Raw genomic sequence first — 17,646 nt, forward strand, 5'->3', positions numbered from 1 at the left:
CAGTAATTCTCAAGCTCTATCAGGTTGGATGGGAAATGTCTGCAGTCATTTTCAGGTCCCTGCAGAGGTTTTCAATGGATTGAAGTATGAGCTCTGGCTGAGGCACTCCCGGACATTCACAGAACGGTTCTGAAACGAATCCTCTCATCCATCTCAAGGATGATTAATGGAAAAATGATGCATTCGAGCTAACCTTTGCGCTTCATGGCGACGGCTGTGAATGCTTATGTCTAGAATTTTGGGGTGAGCGATTAATGTCATACAAATTGAAATGAGGCTATATATAATATAATATTAAAAAATATTTAAAGAAATCAAGAATCAATATAATGAGGCTTTCAGCATTCACATTGATATATCAGAGGTTGGGTTTTGTGCAAATGCGATGATTCTGAGCGAACGGGGTCTTGGCGCCTTTCTCAAGACCACTTCAATAGAGTTAATCCTCAGTCATTCCATCTATCAGTATGATTCAGACTGGCTAGCATATCCAATTTGCTAAAGTTGTTCACAGAACACCATTAACATCTGGTGAACTCCTGGAGACTGACATTATTTTGAAAGAAGGTATATATGCAAGAATACATTGGCTACTGTTGCTCAGTAAAAAGATTGGCAAATGATTTAACTGAAATTTTTTGTAGGGTGTCAGTTGTTTCCCTTGTGAAATACTTTACATTCAGTTTGGAATTTTAATAGTTGGCACTTTTTTTTGGTCAACAGACTTCTCTATCAGTCCCAGCGAATATGCATCACACGCTGCTCAGAACGTGATAGGTCAGGTTATGGATGGTGTGGCTTTACTGTCTGATGACATACGCACAGAGACTCTTAGTATAACGATGACAGCTTTCATGGAGGCCTGGATGGAACACATCCTGAAACAACAGTTAAAATTCAGGTATTTTCTTCTGACAATTAACTTCCTAACTGAGGTATGTAATTTATATATTATCATCTGCTTCCCTCCTCAGTGTGCATGGAGCGCTCCAACTAAAGCAGGACTTTGATTCTATCAGAGAATTGATCTGTTCTGATAAATATGGCCTGCCAAAGGAACTCCTTCAACAAATTCTCAGCCTTAGGTAGTATCATGTCATGCTGTACTTACCTTCAACTGATGAAAATGCCTTCCATCTTCAAATGATATGAAGTTGTTGGCAGTTTGACCCGTGTTCTATATCTTAATGGAAATGGTTTATGTGCTTTATATCTGAGCTATTACTGTCTGAGTCTTCTTGTTTGATGTTTTTCCTCTCATAGTTTTGAGAAACATCACATGTGCAGTCAATCACAATATAATGTTAAAATGCACTGAAATAGTTTCTGCAGCAGTTTTAATGAGCAGTGTGCTTATTTCCTTGATGGTTCTGCAGAGTATTTCAACAGGTAGACTCTGCAGTATTATGCCTGCTTCAGCAACCACAAGTCAGACCTTATCTGCAAACCAGAGCCTGGGAACCTTTCATACGCTGCTGTGAGTTACGTATTATTGCCTCAAATTAGATCATACCTCAAAGGATAGAAAACATGTACTGTGTGGGTCGTCGCACAACTCAGAGGTTGTTGGTTCAACCCCTAGTGACTAAAGGCATCCTTGGGCAAGCTATTGAGCCGCAAACTAAGGTGTATCATTAGGGGAGTGCTGTGAAAGTCGTTAGGAACACAAGCACTATTTAAGTGAATGTTTCATAATTATTGGCTCCTCTAAGTTAAGATGTTTCCTTTAGCTTCTAAGAAGGCTTTGTTCTTTTCTAAATGATATAGGAAGAATATTAAATACAAATTTGAAAATGTAAACTTTATAGACGGCTGGGCAATGCAATCCCAAAATAAAATCTAAATTTTTGTTCTGTCCTTGTAGACAATTTAGATTTTAATCAAAGTAATAAAATAAGATAAAAACAACTAACATTTATTTAAAAAAGTTTGATTTATTCAAATTTTAAATCCGGTACAAAATGTTAAGACAACAATACAGTATGCTGATTTTAAATGTTTTGATAAAAGCTAAACCTTTATACCTTGTGCTCATTCTCAAATCCTCAATTTTTAAAATGATCAATCAATCAAATTACATATTTAGATTAATTGCCCAGCCCTTTGTTTTACTGTATGTACATTTGTATCCCACATTAAGAAACAAACTCATTTGCATCTCTGAGGTTAATACTTTTTACAACACTCTTTTGCTAACAAAACAGCATGTAATATTTTCATAAAATGCTTTTCATAAAATTGAACCCTAACCCTATAAAATTGAATTTAGAGTTATGAAACCCTCTTAACCAAGGGTGCAAATAATTATAGAAGGCTCTCTATTTTACTTTGTCGGTAAGAAGGCTTTCACCATGGTTAGTGTTGAGATAAGCCTCCTCCATGTTTTCTGCATCAGTTGTCCACTAACCACATTGGACTTGCACACCAACTGCAAATGCGCTTGGTTCCATTCATAGCTCACTTAAGATTCAGATCAGCGTGTGTTACCATGTACAGTATCTGCACTGATCCTTGAAAGAAAAAAGAAACATAGTTCTATTTTGCCCCTCCAGACCGCCAGAGGATGAGAATGCATACCATCAATATGTCAAATGTGACACCTATAAGGTGGTGCCACCCGGAAGTCTGCCTCCCAAAACCTTCCCTCACGTTGTTTTGCATGCCGTTTGTGTTCTGCACTTTTTGCTTTTTTTTTTTTTTTTTTTTTTCTTCCCGTCGCTGGTATCCTATTTACAGTGTCGGTTGTGGCTGCGTTTTTTCCCTCCGCCCTCTGGTCATTGCGACGCTTGTGTTGGTTTATCCACATACACTATAGCCTTGTTGTTATGCAACAGATGCCTTCTGTGGCTTTGCTTCACGGGATGAGTTCATTTGTATTATCTTGCTGTCCATTTCTGGTTCTTTGTGATATATTTCCCATGTTTTTGCTGCCTCCCGATTAATGTAGGCTTTTGTGTTTACAGCCTGAAGAGTGCATGTGCACCATAAAGTTAGAATGCATGTGAAGGGGTTCTTTTGCCTTCCTGCTTGCTTCTTACTTCTTTAATTGGCGCCTATGCCTCCTGTCGCATTCATTTGACCATGGTACACCTGCCAGGCTGTGCTGTTTGTATCAGCCATATCAGCTGCGTTTTGCACCCGCTCTTGGCTCTGCTCTTTAGTCTTCTCTGGCTTGTATCTGCTGTGTTTTGTGACCACTCTCTGCTCATTATACTGTATTTCTGTCGCCATTCAGCAGCATTTTGCTCCCGCTCTTGCTTCTGTGTTGCATTCTTGTCTCTGGCTCGTAGCAGCTGCGTTTTGCAGCCGCTCTCGCCTCTGTGTTTCTTTCCCTTCCCTGACCCATGTTTGCTGCACGGCTGTGTGTTTTTTATTGGCTCTGTAGTCACATGCTGTTTTCTCGTATGGAGGATTCTATGCTGTGCTCCAGTTGTGGCAGCTGAATATCCATCCATTCCCCCTCCAGTTGAGGTGGTGGGCAGAGGCGCCCCTACCCAACAGGGTGCTTGACGCCGTTTGGCTCCACCTGCTTCTGCCTCCAAGCAGGGTTGCCCTGCCAGCCAGCAGTGGGTCTCGGAATTGGAGGCAGAGGTTGGTCTTTTGTGTTCTCAATTGGAGAGGATGTCCACAAAACTCCAGCAGGGTGCCTTTGGCTTTCGGCGAGCCCGTCCCCTTTTGTTCCGGAATTTTATGGGGATGTGGATGCCATTTCACTGTCTGCTGCCGACTCATGTTTCCATGAGGCTGGGTTCAACTCTCCTTCTAGAGACTCAATTCCTGCCTCCTCTTCCTCCGAGAAGGACTCGGCGCAGTGGTTGATGCAGATTCACCGAGGTCACTTTTGAGATCTGCTTGGTAGGAGCTTCCCTCCTGTGGACATCCCTTATCCACAATCCCCTCCAAGAACTGTTTTTTTCAAGCGTGGGCGCCCTTCTGCTCACCTTCACTTTCTCACAGTGTAGGCATTATTTGGCTGTCCTGTGGAAGACCTCATTACAAAGGCATACATACAACCACGGGCATGCAATGTCCTACATGGTTTGTTCGTTGGATGTACTTTCATTCTGGTGCATTAGACACTCTAGAGCAATCTTGCGGGGTCGTGAGACCAATGTGCAGCTCTCGGACCATGACAGAGCTTTGACTGTTTCTGGTGTATTGCAAGATTCACTTTGAAACAAATTATTGAAATAAAAACGTGTTTTTGACGCAGTATTTATATAAGTCAGAGCTCGTTGTTGTCTGCAATTTTAATTGTTTCATAATATACATATGGTACAATGTTGAAATACTTCAAATACTGTAGTTTGAACCCCATCTTTTCCACCTGATAGTTAATGGAACATCTATTTTTAGGTCCAACTAAGAGCAATGGAGACAGCTTGCATCCAGGAGTTGGGAGCAGCATAACCAACCTGAGGGGAATGGAAGGGGACTACATGACTCAATCTAATCCATCCATTTTAAGCACTGACATTCCTGTGGACCCGTTTAGCCCTGGGGAGCCCTACCTTGTGCCTAGGTATACTTTGAACTTGTTACCATGCGGATTGTTTGTTTGATTTGAAAAATTTGAAGTTTTATCATACTAATCATCAATGTAAAAGGGCAGACGAAGCTTTCCTATCAGATTATTGAAAAAGGAAAAAAGAAGAGAAAATGCTCTGAATCCATTTTGATCCAATAACATGTTAAAAAATGGGCCATTCTGGTCAGTGTTTGTTGGCAGTGATTGGCTTGGTCTACAGACTACTGTACCCGGGTGCTATAATATATCCTATGCAATTCAATTTTACATGTAAATTGCCTAATTTGTTACAGGCGGGACAAAAAAGGCCGTATTAAATTTTGTAATATTGTACCTTACCTTTTGAGTGACGTGATATTCAGCAGATGTCAGGCAAATGATAGAAAAAAAAATCCTGTAAACAATAACCTTAATTCCAATTTAACTTTAATTGAAAAAAAAAATACCCCAAAACACTGGTTTAGTCATCAGCTTTTTCTTTTTTAAAAAATGCCTGTTAATTGTAACTAATTTCAACACAAAACATTAATTTCTAATTTTTATCAGATTTTTCTTCCATTCGTTTTTTTTTTACGACCATCTTGACTTGCTATTGGCCTCTTTACAGTATAAACCTTTATTCAGATGTTTGTTTTATTTGAATTATGCCAGATTTTCATTTGCAGCAATCATTTCCTTGATTTATGAGGTTTATTTATGAGACTTTGCGGTGCCTTAAAGGCAATATCGGAAATATTGGGGTTAGGCACAAGCCATGTGTCAAGGCATTTCTGACAATTTTTCAGGTATATTACAGATCGATTCCACCACATCCACCGCTCACTGCTTGCGTTCCCGATCTGCAACGACGGACGCACACCCGTGCTCACTGCTTGCGTTCCTGATCCGCCTCGATGTGCCAAGCAGCGTCACACATTCCTAACATTCCTTGGGAAGTCAAACTACACATGCGCGAGAATCATCAACCAGATCGTTTGTGGAAAGTTTACTTGGATAACACTTGATTGCATAAGCCTAAAAAGGGCTTCTTGGGTTTCCGAAGGCAAGTCTACAAGGGTCGCATTAACTATGAAGATGTGAATGATGTGCTAAAACAGCGCTTGGTCAAATCTTCTCTCTTTTTTTTTTCTATCAGCGTGAGTCAAGCACTCTCCCGCCTCTCTTGTGCGCACGTCAACTGAACCCAAAGCGTGTTCGTTTTTGTTGAAAGATCGCACATACCACGACATAATGAAACAATTGATTTAATCCAGACAGAGTGGGAAAGTACACAAGGCCTCGGGCCAGTCCTGCCATGGGTCGGGGCAGAAAATGGCAACGTTTCACCTTCCACATTCAGTTCTTATACCCTTTTGGGGCATGTAGTCCCACTGTGGAATGCAGGTGTGTGTGCGTGTGTGTGGGTGTGTGTGTGGGGATGGTGTCTTCAAAAGTCTTTGTTCTTTGGAAGAGGGAGGAAGTCTGAGCACCATAAACCCTGATTGATATCTTCTCTTGATGGCCACAACTGGCCTTTTGTTCCTGATGGAATGTTGTGTCGGGGGATGTCATTTGTTCCTTTTGGAGGTGACGACTTGTCTTGATTTCTTCTGGGCCAAGACTATATCTGCTTCATACTGACATTATGTTGTCTCAATCTTTATTAGAATAACACAGATCCATGAACACACTCTTTTATTGATACAGTGGATTTAAAAAACATGTATTTCCTTTAACATGCTTCATTTACAATGGGTGAAAACATACATAAAAGTTTCGTTTTAACTTTGAAGTGAATTACTTGAATCGCGACTCAAAAAGTAATATATATTTGTACACACGTTAGTGCCAATTAACGGGAGGAAAGTATATGCTCCTTTTGTCTTGATGGAAATGACACAGACAAGCAGAAGCTTGCACTCTCTTTTGGTTTCATTCAATCAATCAGCAAAGGAGAACACAATTTTGCTTTTGTAACCGAATGTAGACCACGTTCTTTTAACTGTTCGGTGCTTGCTGAACTGTGGAATTGTGCGGCGGACCAGATTTTTCAAGTCTTGCGTAAAGTTTATGGACCATTGATCTCTCTCATTCACGGACCACAGACCACTCTCATTCATTAACATGGGTGCGGTGTGTGACACGACGCAACAGAACGCAGTGGATCCGAGTGTGGCAGCTGTGGTGGAATCGCTCTGTTGGTTTAACAGGCAACACATTTAAAAACCTGAAAATTCCTTTTTTGCTGCCACTATGTGGAACTTGCACTGTGATGAGAAATATGTTTGTTGATGTCTTTAGGAATTGACTTTCATCCACTGTGTGAAATTGTGAGATGAAATCATCAGCGTCAAATTACAGCACCTTTTATTGTTATATTATCATCAGAATTAGCACTGCCGTATAGGCTACGCCCATTATTGAAACATCATAACATATTGTGTACGGCTTTATATATTTCACGAGGCTTTTCAGACAAAATTTTAGCTTTTTTGTGCATTGGGTTCAACAAAGCACCGAAAAGCGTTAAGAAATTGCTATATTTTCTGCCACTAAGTGGTGCTCGCACTACATTGAAAAATAAGTTCATAGATGTCTTTCGCATTGGACTCCCATCAAAAAGATGGTTTTGAGAATATGTAAACAGCTGGGTCTCATTTCAACAACTTTTAATGTTTCACCGGATTTTCAGTGCCATATAGACCACAACCATTATTAAAACGTTGTAAAATTTGGGAACCTTCACGTTCCTTATCTCAATGCTATTCTGACAATTTTTCAGTTTCATTCCTTAAAACAGGCTAACCACAGTTCCTGCTGTGGTAATCTCAAAAAAGATTACTTTTTTGTCCGCCACTAGGTCGCGTTATAGGTTATAGGTAATTCCAAAATGTATCATGTCTTAAGGTTATGAGTCTAAGTGTATCTGTAAAGTTTGGGATTTGCGGCTGTTGCCTGGGGGTTAGGTGATTCCTCCTGAGCCAGAGCCAAAAGCTCCCCCTCTCACCCACCTCTGCCAGGTCCTTAATTGCCTTTTTGATTCTACTTCCAGTGAGTTCCATATCCCTCAGAAGGCGTGTGGTTGATGACCCCGTGAAGCCACGGCATTCGACCTTCACTGTGCAGACAGTAGGCCTCCAGCCCGCCTCCTGCCACTCAGCAGCCAGCCCTGCGTATTTGGCAGTCTTGCGCTCAACGGCGGCTTCAATCCCCTCCTCCATGGGTACTGTGATCTCAATGAGGATCACTGCTCTTGCCATGGCTTGACCACATGACTCTGTCTGGCCGCAGGGATGTGGTGGTGATCTCTGTGGGGAACTGAAGCTTCCTGTCAAGGTCGACCCTCATGCTCCATCCCTGGTCAGGGGAGAGCGGCTTTGGTGTTTTCCTTGACCTGAAGCTTCTCTATACCCCCCCTCCGCAACAAAGGTGGTCGAGTCCTCTGCAGGTGGTGGTACTCTGCTTCCCTGCCGACACTCCTCCAGCACTTTGGCTAGCTTCCTCAGGACTTGTTCGTGGCGCCACCTGTAGCGGCTCTTTAAAAACTCGGTCTTACAGCCTGATAAGATGTGCTGTAGGCTTACGTTGTGAGCATTGCAAAGCGTAAGGCATTCCACCCTCCTGAACCACTGGTGGAGGTTCTGAGGGCAGTGGAGCATGTCGTAGGTTGCTCGGATGAGAAAGCTGAGTCTTGCTTGTGGGATCTTCCACATGTCTGATCAGCTCATGTTCTTGCTTGTAACTCCCTCCCAGTTTGTCCAGCTTCCTTGCAGACTCTGCACACAGCCTTCATTTTATAGCGGTCCCCCTCCCTCTTTGGGACCAGAAGTGTGGCACATCTCCCCATCCCAGGCCTGCTCTTCCTGTCTGGACTCTGCCCTTTATCTCCTGCTGTTGAAGCCTACTGATGGCTTGGTCAGCCTCAGCCTGCATTCCACTTGTGGTCAGTCAGAACCTTGGCATTAACGTTCCTTATAGCCTTGTCTGAGGACTCCCTCAGCCTCTGACTAGTTGGTAGTTGGCTACCTCCTATGATTTGCCTTGCACCAATGAGAATGACCTCAAACGCTGCACAAACAGTATAGGAGAAATTGTGCATCCCATCGTAATTCTTACTTCAATCCACTGCCACCAGAAATGAAGTACTGCACTGAGAAGCACATCCGCAGGTTGTTAAAATACTGTGCTACCATTTTCTTGACGCAGATGAGGGTGTGGAAGAAGTCCATAGCGTAGCTGATCAGCTGGTGGGATCGAGCCATATGACGTCCAGGTCAACCTTCTCCTGCTTGGCCTTCTGGATCTGGTCCCAGATTATTGTGGAGTGCTCCACGCATCCATGAAGTCCTGGCACTCCTGCTTTCTGGCAATTGGTGTCAATATAACGATTCTCAAGCAGGAAGTTAGTCATCCTTCTTGTTAGTATTAAGAAGAAGATCTTTCCTTCTACGCTCAGAAGGGCAATGTTACGGAACTGGCCAATGTCACTTTACGACTTGCCTGAACTCACTGAGCTTGGGAGGCATAATAACTGAGCTGTTGGTTGTGTGGGTTGTATCCTGGTGTTTCTAAGGGGACGCTTCTTTGCATGTCACTGTATTGCTCTTTGACATGCTGCTCCAACTGCTCCCTGGTGGTTTTGAGCTTGCCAGTCTTCTTTTCCTCTAGCAGCTGTCTGACATGCTTTAGGCAGGGGTTGGGAACCTATGGCTCGGGAGCCAGATGTGGCTCTTTTGATGATTGTATCTGGCTCGCACACAAAATATTCTCACTTGTTTTAATCTATCGATCCTGTTCAAGGCTTTCGGAACCATTGACGATTATTTTTAATAAGAGAATACTCTCCTTTGTTGGCTTTTGCTGAGCAAACAGGTAAACGTCTCCTTTTGAGTCAGTCTGCTTGGTCATTTGCTCAAAGCTAAACCTTTGAAAAGAAGATGGTGAAAAGAAAAAAAGATGGTGAATATCGCACATTTCAAAATGTATGGACCGAAGATTTCCCCTTTGTGGAGAGAGCTTCTGCAAGTATGTCTAATTTGCAATGACAAAATTGCATCGATGAAACGGTAGAATGTAAAGCGGCACTTCGACACACACCATGCCACCTTTGCATCAAAATACCCAGCAGGAGACAGCAAAAAGAAAGCGTGCCAAGAGCTACTGAGCAGAGTGCAAGCCAAAAATGTATGGACCGAAGATTTCCCCTTTGTGGAGAGAGCTTCTGCAAGTATGTCTAATTTGCAATGACAAAATTGCATCGATGAAACGGTAGAATGTAAAGCGGCACTTCGACACACACCATGCCACCTTTGCATCAAAATACCCAGCAGGAGACAGCAAAAAGAAAGCGTGCCAAGAGCTACTGAGCAGAGTGCAAGCCAGTCACCAGCAACACCGTGTATGGACCCGGCAAGGTGACTTTAATTCCGCTAGCTTTGCTGGGTCTTTAGCAATAGTGAGGAACGGAAAACCGTTCACGAATGGCGAGTATGCTAAAACGTTCATGCTGCATGTAGCCAATTAACTTTTTGATGATCTTCCGAACAAAGACAAGATAATCAAACGGAGACAAGACTTGCCATTGTCGGCAAGAACTGTTCATGATCGTACCATCATGATGGCAAACTAAGTGATGGAAACGCAAGTGAAAGACATAAATGCAGCATCGTTCTTTTCTCTGGCTTTGGATGAGTCAACAGACGTGAGCTATTTGTGGCAGTTCAGCGTGATTGCAAGATATGTTGCTGATGATACACTGCGCAAAGAAAGTCTTGCTGTCGTGCCAATAAAAGGATACACAAGAGGTGAGGATTGGTTCAAGTCTTTCATGGAGTTTGCTCAAGAAAAAAATCTACCTATGGATAAACTTCTCTCAGTGTGTACTGATGGTGCTCCGTGTATGGTGGGAAAAAACAAAGGATTTGTGGCACTTCTTTGTTAACGTGAAAATAGACCCATTCTAAGCTTCCATTGCATTCTACACCAGGAGGCACTTTGTGTTCAGATGTTTGATGATGAGTTTGGCGAAGTGATGTCGCTGGTCATCCGTGTGATAAACTTTATTGTTGCCCGAGCCTTAAATGATCGCCAGTTCAAAACACTGCTGGATGAAGTGGGAAAGAACCATCCTGTCTGCTTTTGCACAGCAACGTCCGTTGGTTGTCAAGAGGGAAGGTGCTTATCCGTTTTGCGGCTTGCCTACACGAAATCCGGACTTCCCTTAAAATGAAAGGCATCGAGCATCCTGAGCTAGGCCAAACTGAGTGGCTCCTTAAGTTTTACCATCTCGTAGATATGACTGAACATCTGAACCAGCTCAATGTGAAAATGCAAGGCATTGGAAATACAGTGTTATTCCTTCAACAAGCTGTGTTTGCTTTTGAAAACAAGCTAGAGCTCTTCATTATGGACCTTGAAAAGGTCGTTTACTACATTTTGAAATACTGCACAGCAAGTGAGCCTATTCAAAACTTGAATTTCCTCCAGCTAGCTGGGTTCACATTCAGTCTCATGCAGTCCTTCAAAGTAAGCTTTGGAGCATTTCGTGACCACACTCGTCTTTTAAGTTAATCACCCATCCAAACAAGTGCTCACTGAACACAGCCGACCTGAGTTACATTCCTGGTGTCTCCACCAGAGATTTTGAAGTATAAGTGGCTGACCTGAAGGCCTCAGACATGTGGGTGAACAAGTACAAGTCTCTGAATGAAGATTTGGAATGAATCACACGACAGAAAGCAGAGCTAGCAAGCAAGCACATGTGGACAGAAATAAAAAACTTCAACCTGAAGACCAGCTGATTCTCAAAACTTGGAAGGTGCTTCCTGTCACATACCACACACTGCAATGTCTGAGTATTGCTGTATTGACCATGTTTGGATCTACATATGCATGTGAGCAGTCATTCTCACATCTTAAAAACATCAAGTCCAATCTAAGATCACGGTTAACAGATGAAAGTCTCAATGCTTGTATGAAGCTTAACCTCAACACGTATCAACCAGACTACAAAGACATCCGTAAATCCATGCAGCACCAGAAGTCACATTAATGGTGAGTTTTATAACACAGTTATTTAAAATAAGTTCAGAAGCTTATTAAGTTGAATTTACTTTTGAAATATATGGCTCTTACTGAAACAAACTTCCAAATGTTTTGCTTTTATGGCTCTCTCAAAAAGGTTCCCGACCCCTGCTTTAAGGGATCCTTGAAGAAATTGCCTAGGTCCTTTTGCTTCTGGCTGTTGCATTTCTAATACGTTCAGCTTTGCGGAGTCCAGCTGGTCGTTTCCTGACTGCCTCCCACAGGGCTTTCAACTCTTCTTTCTCTGCATGGGTTGCCATCCTCCAGTTCTTACGGAGTTGCCAACACCGTTGCACCAGCTGGAGGATTTCTTTTTCTCTCCTTCCCTTCTCTCTTAGGTGGTCTTTTGTCTGGGGGCGAAGTTGCCAAGCCTATCCTTGCAAGTCTGGTATATGATGTCCCCAATAAGATTTAGTTTAGACTTCACTCCTCCATGCAGTGATTCCTCCAGGGTCTTGATTAGGTCTGTGTCTGTGTGTGTGTGTGTGTGTGTGTGTGTATATATATATATATATATATATATATATATATATATATATATACATATATATTGCGATACAACAACGGCTTATTGCGATATATAGGGCAATGTTTGTACCAAAAATAAATAAATAAAATCCATAGCAGAGTCCAGACCCTCTTTGGAAGCCATAGGAACCGTTTAGAGGCTGTTATTGCTGCAAAAGGAGGCTCTACTAAATTATGATGTCATTTTCATGTTGGGGTGCCCAAATCTATGCACCTCATTGCACACTTTCTGTAATTCCTGTGAACTTTATTTCACTTCTCAAATATCACTGTGTTTATCTGCTATATGATACTGTATATTTTACTGAAACTGATGATCTGAACCACCAATGATTTATAAAGGAAAATCTTGAAAATGATCAAGGGTACCCAAACTTTTTCATACCACTGGATATTAACAATGACTGCAAAAACAGAAGTAAGTTGTTCAAAAAGGCAAATTATATTTATTGTTTTTGAGAAGCCACGCACTATTGATATCTATGAGCACACATTAAACATTCTTTTCCAAAAGAGCATGTCCACATTTTTTATTTCAAGCATGCCCTTGACAGTGTTAATGTCTCCAACGGTTGAGAATACTGTTTCAGATTTCACTGATGTGGCAGGAACACAGAGGAAGCACTTTGCCACACGTACCAGTACATTATACTGGTGACAGTTCAACCGTAAAGAAAACAGATCTGTGACGCCACTCGCATTGGTGAAGAAAACACATCAAGGAGAAATCTATGGTTATAATTTTTCAAACAGAAAAACCTTAAGGTACAGTCGTTTCTGTGCACGTGTTTTCTTCATATGAAAATTCCTGACCATATAAAAGAAAACGAAATAAAAACATTCGGAAAAACTTGGAAGTCTCAAAATTCCCATTTGAATTGGTACAAGGGTTTACTGTCCTCAATCTGGCCTCTTGCAAGTCATGTTCGGGCTCGTGCAGATTAAGCAAGGAATTCTTAGAAATGCATCAATGAGAAATGTTTAGGGTGAAAAATCAATACGGTAACATGGTTAAACTCCCATGATCCCTTGCAAGCCCATATTGTCAAAAAAGGGGGTTTTGACACCATCGTGTGGCATTTTTGGGTAATATCAAACATTTTTGCATGGTTGTTAACTTGTAGATTATTCGGTATCAATGGAATTTTGGTACTCTCCCTTGCAAGTAGCCGAAATTGGCTGTACTTTGTCATTGGATGTCATAATCTCTGCAGTCAATTATTTCGACTTCATTCCGTTTGGAATATTGACACATGCACAAGACAGTAAAAAAAAAAAAAAAAATACATTTTGCATGTTCACCTCTCACAATTAATGGTGTTTTGCATGCCAAAAAAATAAATCTTATGCTTTCTTTTGTGGACTTTCAGTTTAGCGTTGGATGCTACTCAACAAGATTGGTTGGATTTGAGGATTCATACCAGTTGTCGCCGCTGGCGGTTGGCAGGACTGAACTGTTTTTCCAAGTCTGAACCCTGAACAGCAAACGCTGAAAACAATCATCGATTTTCACATGGATCCAAATCATTTAATGAGACACTGTAGTTTACAAGCAAGAAATATGATTCGGAAGTAATGATAGCACAGTAACCATCACAGACATTAAGACATTCTTCTGCCCTTTAATAAACATTTGAAAAAAGTTGCTCTGTGTTTTTTTCAGTTTTCAACCTCACTATTGTCAGGTCCACTAAACATGACAATAAGGGTGACAATCATCTAATTTCCAGTAAACTGATTTTTAAAACTGTCTGCATAATGTGCAGTCAACATTGCTTTTGCTTTTTGTACAGAATGTAGCATTCGGTTGTGGCAACATTCAACCAACTGATAAGTGCACAACCCCTCCAAGTACTGGAAGATTTCTGTAGCCCAAACATATTTGGGTTTGACATCATAAGACACATCTGTAACCATTTCTTTACATCTGAATAATGTTACACGACATATAATTAAAAGACAATTATGAGTTATGAAACACCACATTTTTAAGCGAGCAGAAGTAGAAGAACAGATCGATGAGTGAATGAGCTGGAACCATTTCTGTGTCATCTCCTGGGCTCCACAAATTTCGGAAACTTATTCCTAAAACAGTACTGTACGTATAACTACTATAGTATTTTATGGAGGTCCGTTCTCACCTGTTAAAAATATACTTTTGTTTCCTTACTTTAAAAACAACCTCTCAGATTAAAATAAGGGTTCTCTGCAAAATAGAGCAGTTTATGCTTATAAACAAAGAACTGTATTCGTTATTTTCTACTGATGGGAATGAATTTCTATACAATTTACCACCAATAGTCGGCAGTGATAGCTGAGGATTCTCTGCATTTAATAAAGCGAAGAAGACAAATGCCGGAAACTGTACAAACATGGCGGAATGTGAAACGAGTGTATTAATTAAAGCGAAGAAGACAAATGCCGGAAACTGCAAACATGGCGGAATGCGAAACGAGTGGTAGCGAAATACAGGGCTCGCACTCCGTTGCCGAAGTTCCGAAATTATCGGGGTTGTTTGACCATGGGTGGAGGTTATTTGATGAGGTTGATAATACAAGTGAGTCTCTTGCTTCAAACTGCGTTCAGGTCAGAGTTAAACGTGCGATCGGTATGTTAGAAGAAACATCCCGAATGGCTGCTCAGTTGGACCTGTTCAGTGTCAATGAAGAATTGGAGGAGATCGCCACAGCAGACCTCAAATATCTACTGTGCCCCGCTCTCTTAGGAGCCTTGACCATGAAACTGACAGATCGAGACAGACGATTGGAGATAGTCCAAACAGCTCGTGCTTACTTCATGGATTTCCTGAAAAGATGTAAGGACTATAACATATCCCAGTTTCATCTGCCAGAGTATGAAAGCGTTCTGGACGAGTCAGCAACAAATACCCCCTCCACCTGTATGGTAAGTGTTAACTTGACCGTTGTGGCTTCCAAAAAAAAAAAGAAGGGGGGGGGGTGTAATCATTGTATGCACTTCAAGGCAGTATGATTTGGTACATCTTATAAATTTTAGTTACATGTTTCTAATAATGTCGTGTAGTCTTGTAGACGTTGGCTTTTGGGCTAAATCTGGTCGGTCAGTCTCTTACTTATGTTATCTCTTAGGTTATGTTTAGCCTGTGCAAATGAGGTCCAAATTTAGTCTGAAAGGAGCCATTGAACAGCTACGGTTTTTGCCTGTCCAATATGGGAAGGACGTATTTAGCATATCAAATCTAGACACACAATCTAGACTCTAAAGGGGAGTAGAAGCCTTCAAAATGGGGCAGGAGCCTTCACGCATTTTTTTTTTTTTTTTTTTTTTTTTTTAGGGCCCGTGCAGCGATGTCCCTATTGTTTTTCTCCGGATTATTAGGGCCCGAGCAGCGACCGCTGCGAGGTCCCTATTGTTCCTCTCCAGATTATTATTGTTATTATTATTATTATTATTATTCTCCGAACTAAATCACATTTTTGAGGGCCTAAACATGCACGAAAAGTCGCCAAAATTTGCACACTCATCGGGCCTGCTGTAAAATTTGGTATTTTGATGTTTTCATACATAAAATCTAAAAAATTCATTTTAGCGCCACCTAGAGTCGAACACTTCTCCTGGGTCACGGCCCGTTTCACCTAGAGCTATACAGTTTTTTTTTAGCACATATAGGACTTCAAGAACTACAAAAAAGTTATAGAGCGCCATATGCTAGGATGTACAGAACCAGAGATATGTTTTTATTATTATTATTTTTATTTTATTATATTTTTGGATGTTTGCAGGTAGCAAATTGCTCCTAAACAATTGAGCCGATTTCTTTAAAATATCTGCATGATAAATTTTCACATTTATAAAAGCGCCACCTAGTTACAGACAAAAATCTCATTTTTTAAACTGTCATGTAGTTTAAAGCCCATAAGAGTAAATGGACTGAAAATTTTATGTATATGTAGGACCTCAAGACCTACAAAAATATTATAGAGCGCCATATGTTAGGATGTACAGAACCAGTTATCAATTGTTGAATGTAGCGCTTGGCCCGATTTTCTACATTTTTCAGTACCGAAACCCTTGACCCGATCAACTTCACATTTGGCGTGCCCCATTATCTGACATAGAGGCACACTTTGGTAAAATTTCGTTAAGATTGGCTAGCGTATATGATGGGGGTGGGGCTTCAAAATTCGTGTTTCAAACTCAAATTTCGTTCTCCATGAGCAACAAAAAGCCCTAATAACTCCAATGTGCAAGCTTTAAAAAATCTGAAACTTTACAGAAAATTTAATAGTTATAGCTTTAAAATATCTGCATGGTTGATTCTCAACTTAATGATAGCGCCACCTAGTCACAGGCAAAAATATCATTTTTTTTAAACTTTCATGTGTTGTGCTAAGACTGTCAGAGTAAATATACTGAAAATTTGTCCGAATAACATCGAGACTTGGAGATTAAAGGTATCCGAGTATTATGACTTTGTGATAAAGAGGTGTATGCAACCCCAAATTTGGAGTTTACGCAAATCATCTAAACTTACTGTAATTGAGCCCAGGTGATCATAAAACGGCAGCCAGTTCCGACCCGTTTGACCTGGAGCTATGAAATTTTTTATGCATATGTAAGACTTCAAGACCTACAAAACCATTATAAAGCGCCATGTGTTAGGATGTACAGAACCAGAGTTATCAACTGTTAAATGTAATATTTGGCCCGATTTTGTACATTTTGCGATACCAAAACCCTTGACCCGATCAATTTCACATTTGACGTGCTCAATTATCTGACATAGTGGCACAACTGGGCAAAATTTCGTCAAGATCGGCTAACATGTATGATGGGGGCGGGGCTTCAAAATACTGTACTTGATTCAAATTTCCTTTGCCACCAATGACAAAAAACATAGTATTTAAATTTTTGCTCTGTGCTATTCCTGTTTGGACAAATTAACTGAAAATTGGCCATAATAGCATGAAACATGAAGATTCTCCAATATTACAAATTTTTGCTTATGGGCGCGGCCATTACGTTGTCTCAAAGTTTGATGTCTCATCAAAACCAAAAAGTTTCTGGAATTGAACCCAAATGGTCTAAATTTCATATAGTTGAAGGGAGTCCAATGTAAAACACACCTAGTAACCATTTTTTTGTCATACCAGCCTCCTAGTGCGACCAAAAAATGTCATTATAGCCGAAGCCCAGTTGGTTCGCCTTACAGCTATCAACATTTGTAGGCATATGCAGTACCCTAAGACCGAAATATTCAAAGACAGCCATACGCTAGGATGTAGAGAAAAAGTTACGGATTTTTGAATTTGCAATTTTGATGCATTTATGGCCTTTTGGAAGTCTTCCACTGCCTTCTCTTTTACTGTTGACGCCATCAACTTTCAATTTGGCCTAGAACATTATCAGACTTAAAGGCACAACTGGTCCAAAAATAGTCACGATCCCATGAAATAAATGATGGAGGTGGGCTTTCAAAACATGAAGTCAATGTTTCCTTTGCCCAAAGTAACAAAAACCTTTATTACCCATCTGAACAAGCTTTAAAA

General features: G+C 41.0%; 2 protein-coding genes across 7 annotated transcripts in view; both read left to right on the forward strand.

Annotated features, from left to right (window-relative positions):
* The window catches only part of ccdc142 (coiled-coil domain containing 142), a 122,119-nt gene extending 108,356 nt beyond the window's left edge, over nt 1-13,763 (forward strand). For 4 of the 6 annotated variants that reach the window (XM_088431534.1, XM_088431533.1, XM_088431538.1 and 1 more), the window contains 5 exons: nt 724-901; nt 975-1,085; nt 1,377-1,477; nt 4,357-4,522; nt 13,489-13,763. In XM_088431534.1, coding sequence (XP_088287660.1) covers nt 724-901; nt 975-1,085; nt 1,377-1,477; nt 4,357-4,522; nt 13,489-13,597 — 665 coding nt within the window. In that variant the 3' untranslated portion in view covers nt 13,598-13,763. Of the gene's footprint in view, nt 1-723; nt 902-974; nt 1,086-1,376; nt 1,478-4,356; nt 4,523-7,559 lie in introns of all 6 variants that reach the window. The other 2 variants (XM_088431536.1, XM_088431539.1) reach the window with 2 other exon arrangements.
* Nucleotides 13,764-14,470: 707 nt separating this feature from the next.
* igbp1 (immunoglobulin (CD79A) binding protein 1) overlaps nt 14,471-17,646 on the forward strand; it is a 34,454-nt gene continuing 31,278 nt past the window's right edge. The window contains exon 1 of the mRNA XM_088431234.1: nt 14,471-15,022. Within this exon, the coding sequence (XP_088287360.1) occupies nt 14,537-15,022 (486 nt within the window). The 5' untranslated portion in view covers nt 14,471-14,536. The remainder of the gene's footprint in view (nt 15,023-17,646) is intronic.

The sequence above is a fragment of the Hippichthys cyanospilos genome, chromosome 13 (assembly GCF_059441005.1).
Source record: "Hippichthys cyanospilos isolate Australia breed blue-spotted pipefish chromosome 13, RoL_Hcya_1.0, whole genome shotgun sequence".
Classification (NCBI taxonomy): Eukaryota; Metazoa; Chordata; class Actinopteri; order Syngnathiformes; family Syngnathidae; genus Hippichthys; species Hippichthys cyanospilos.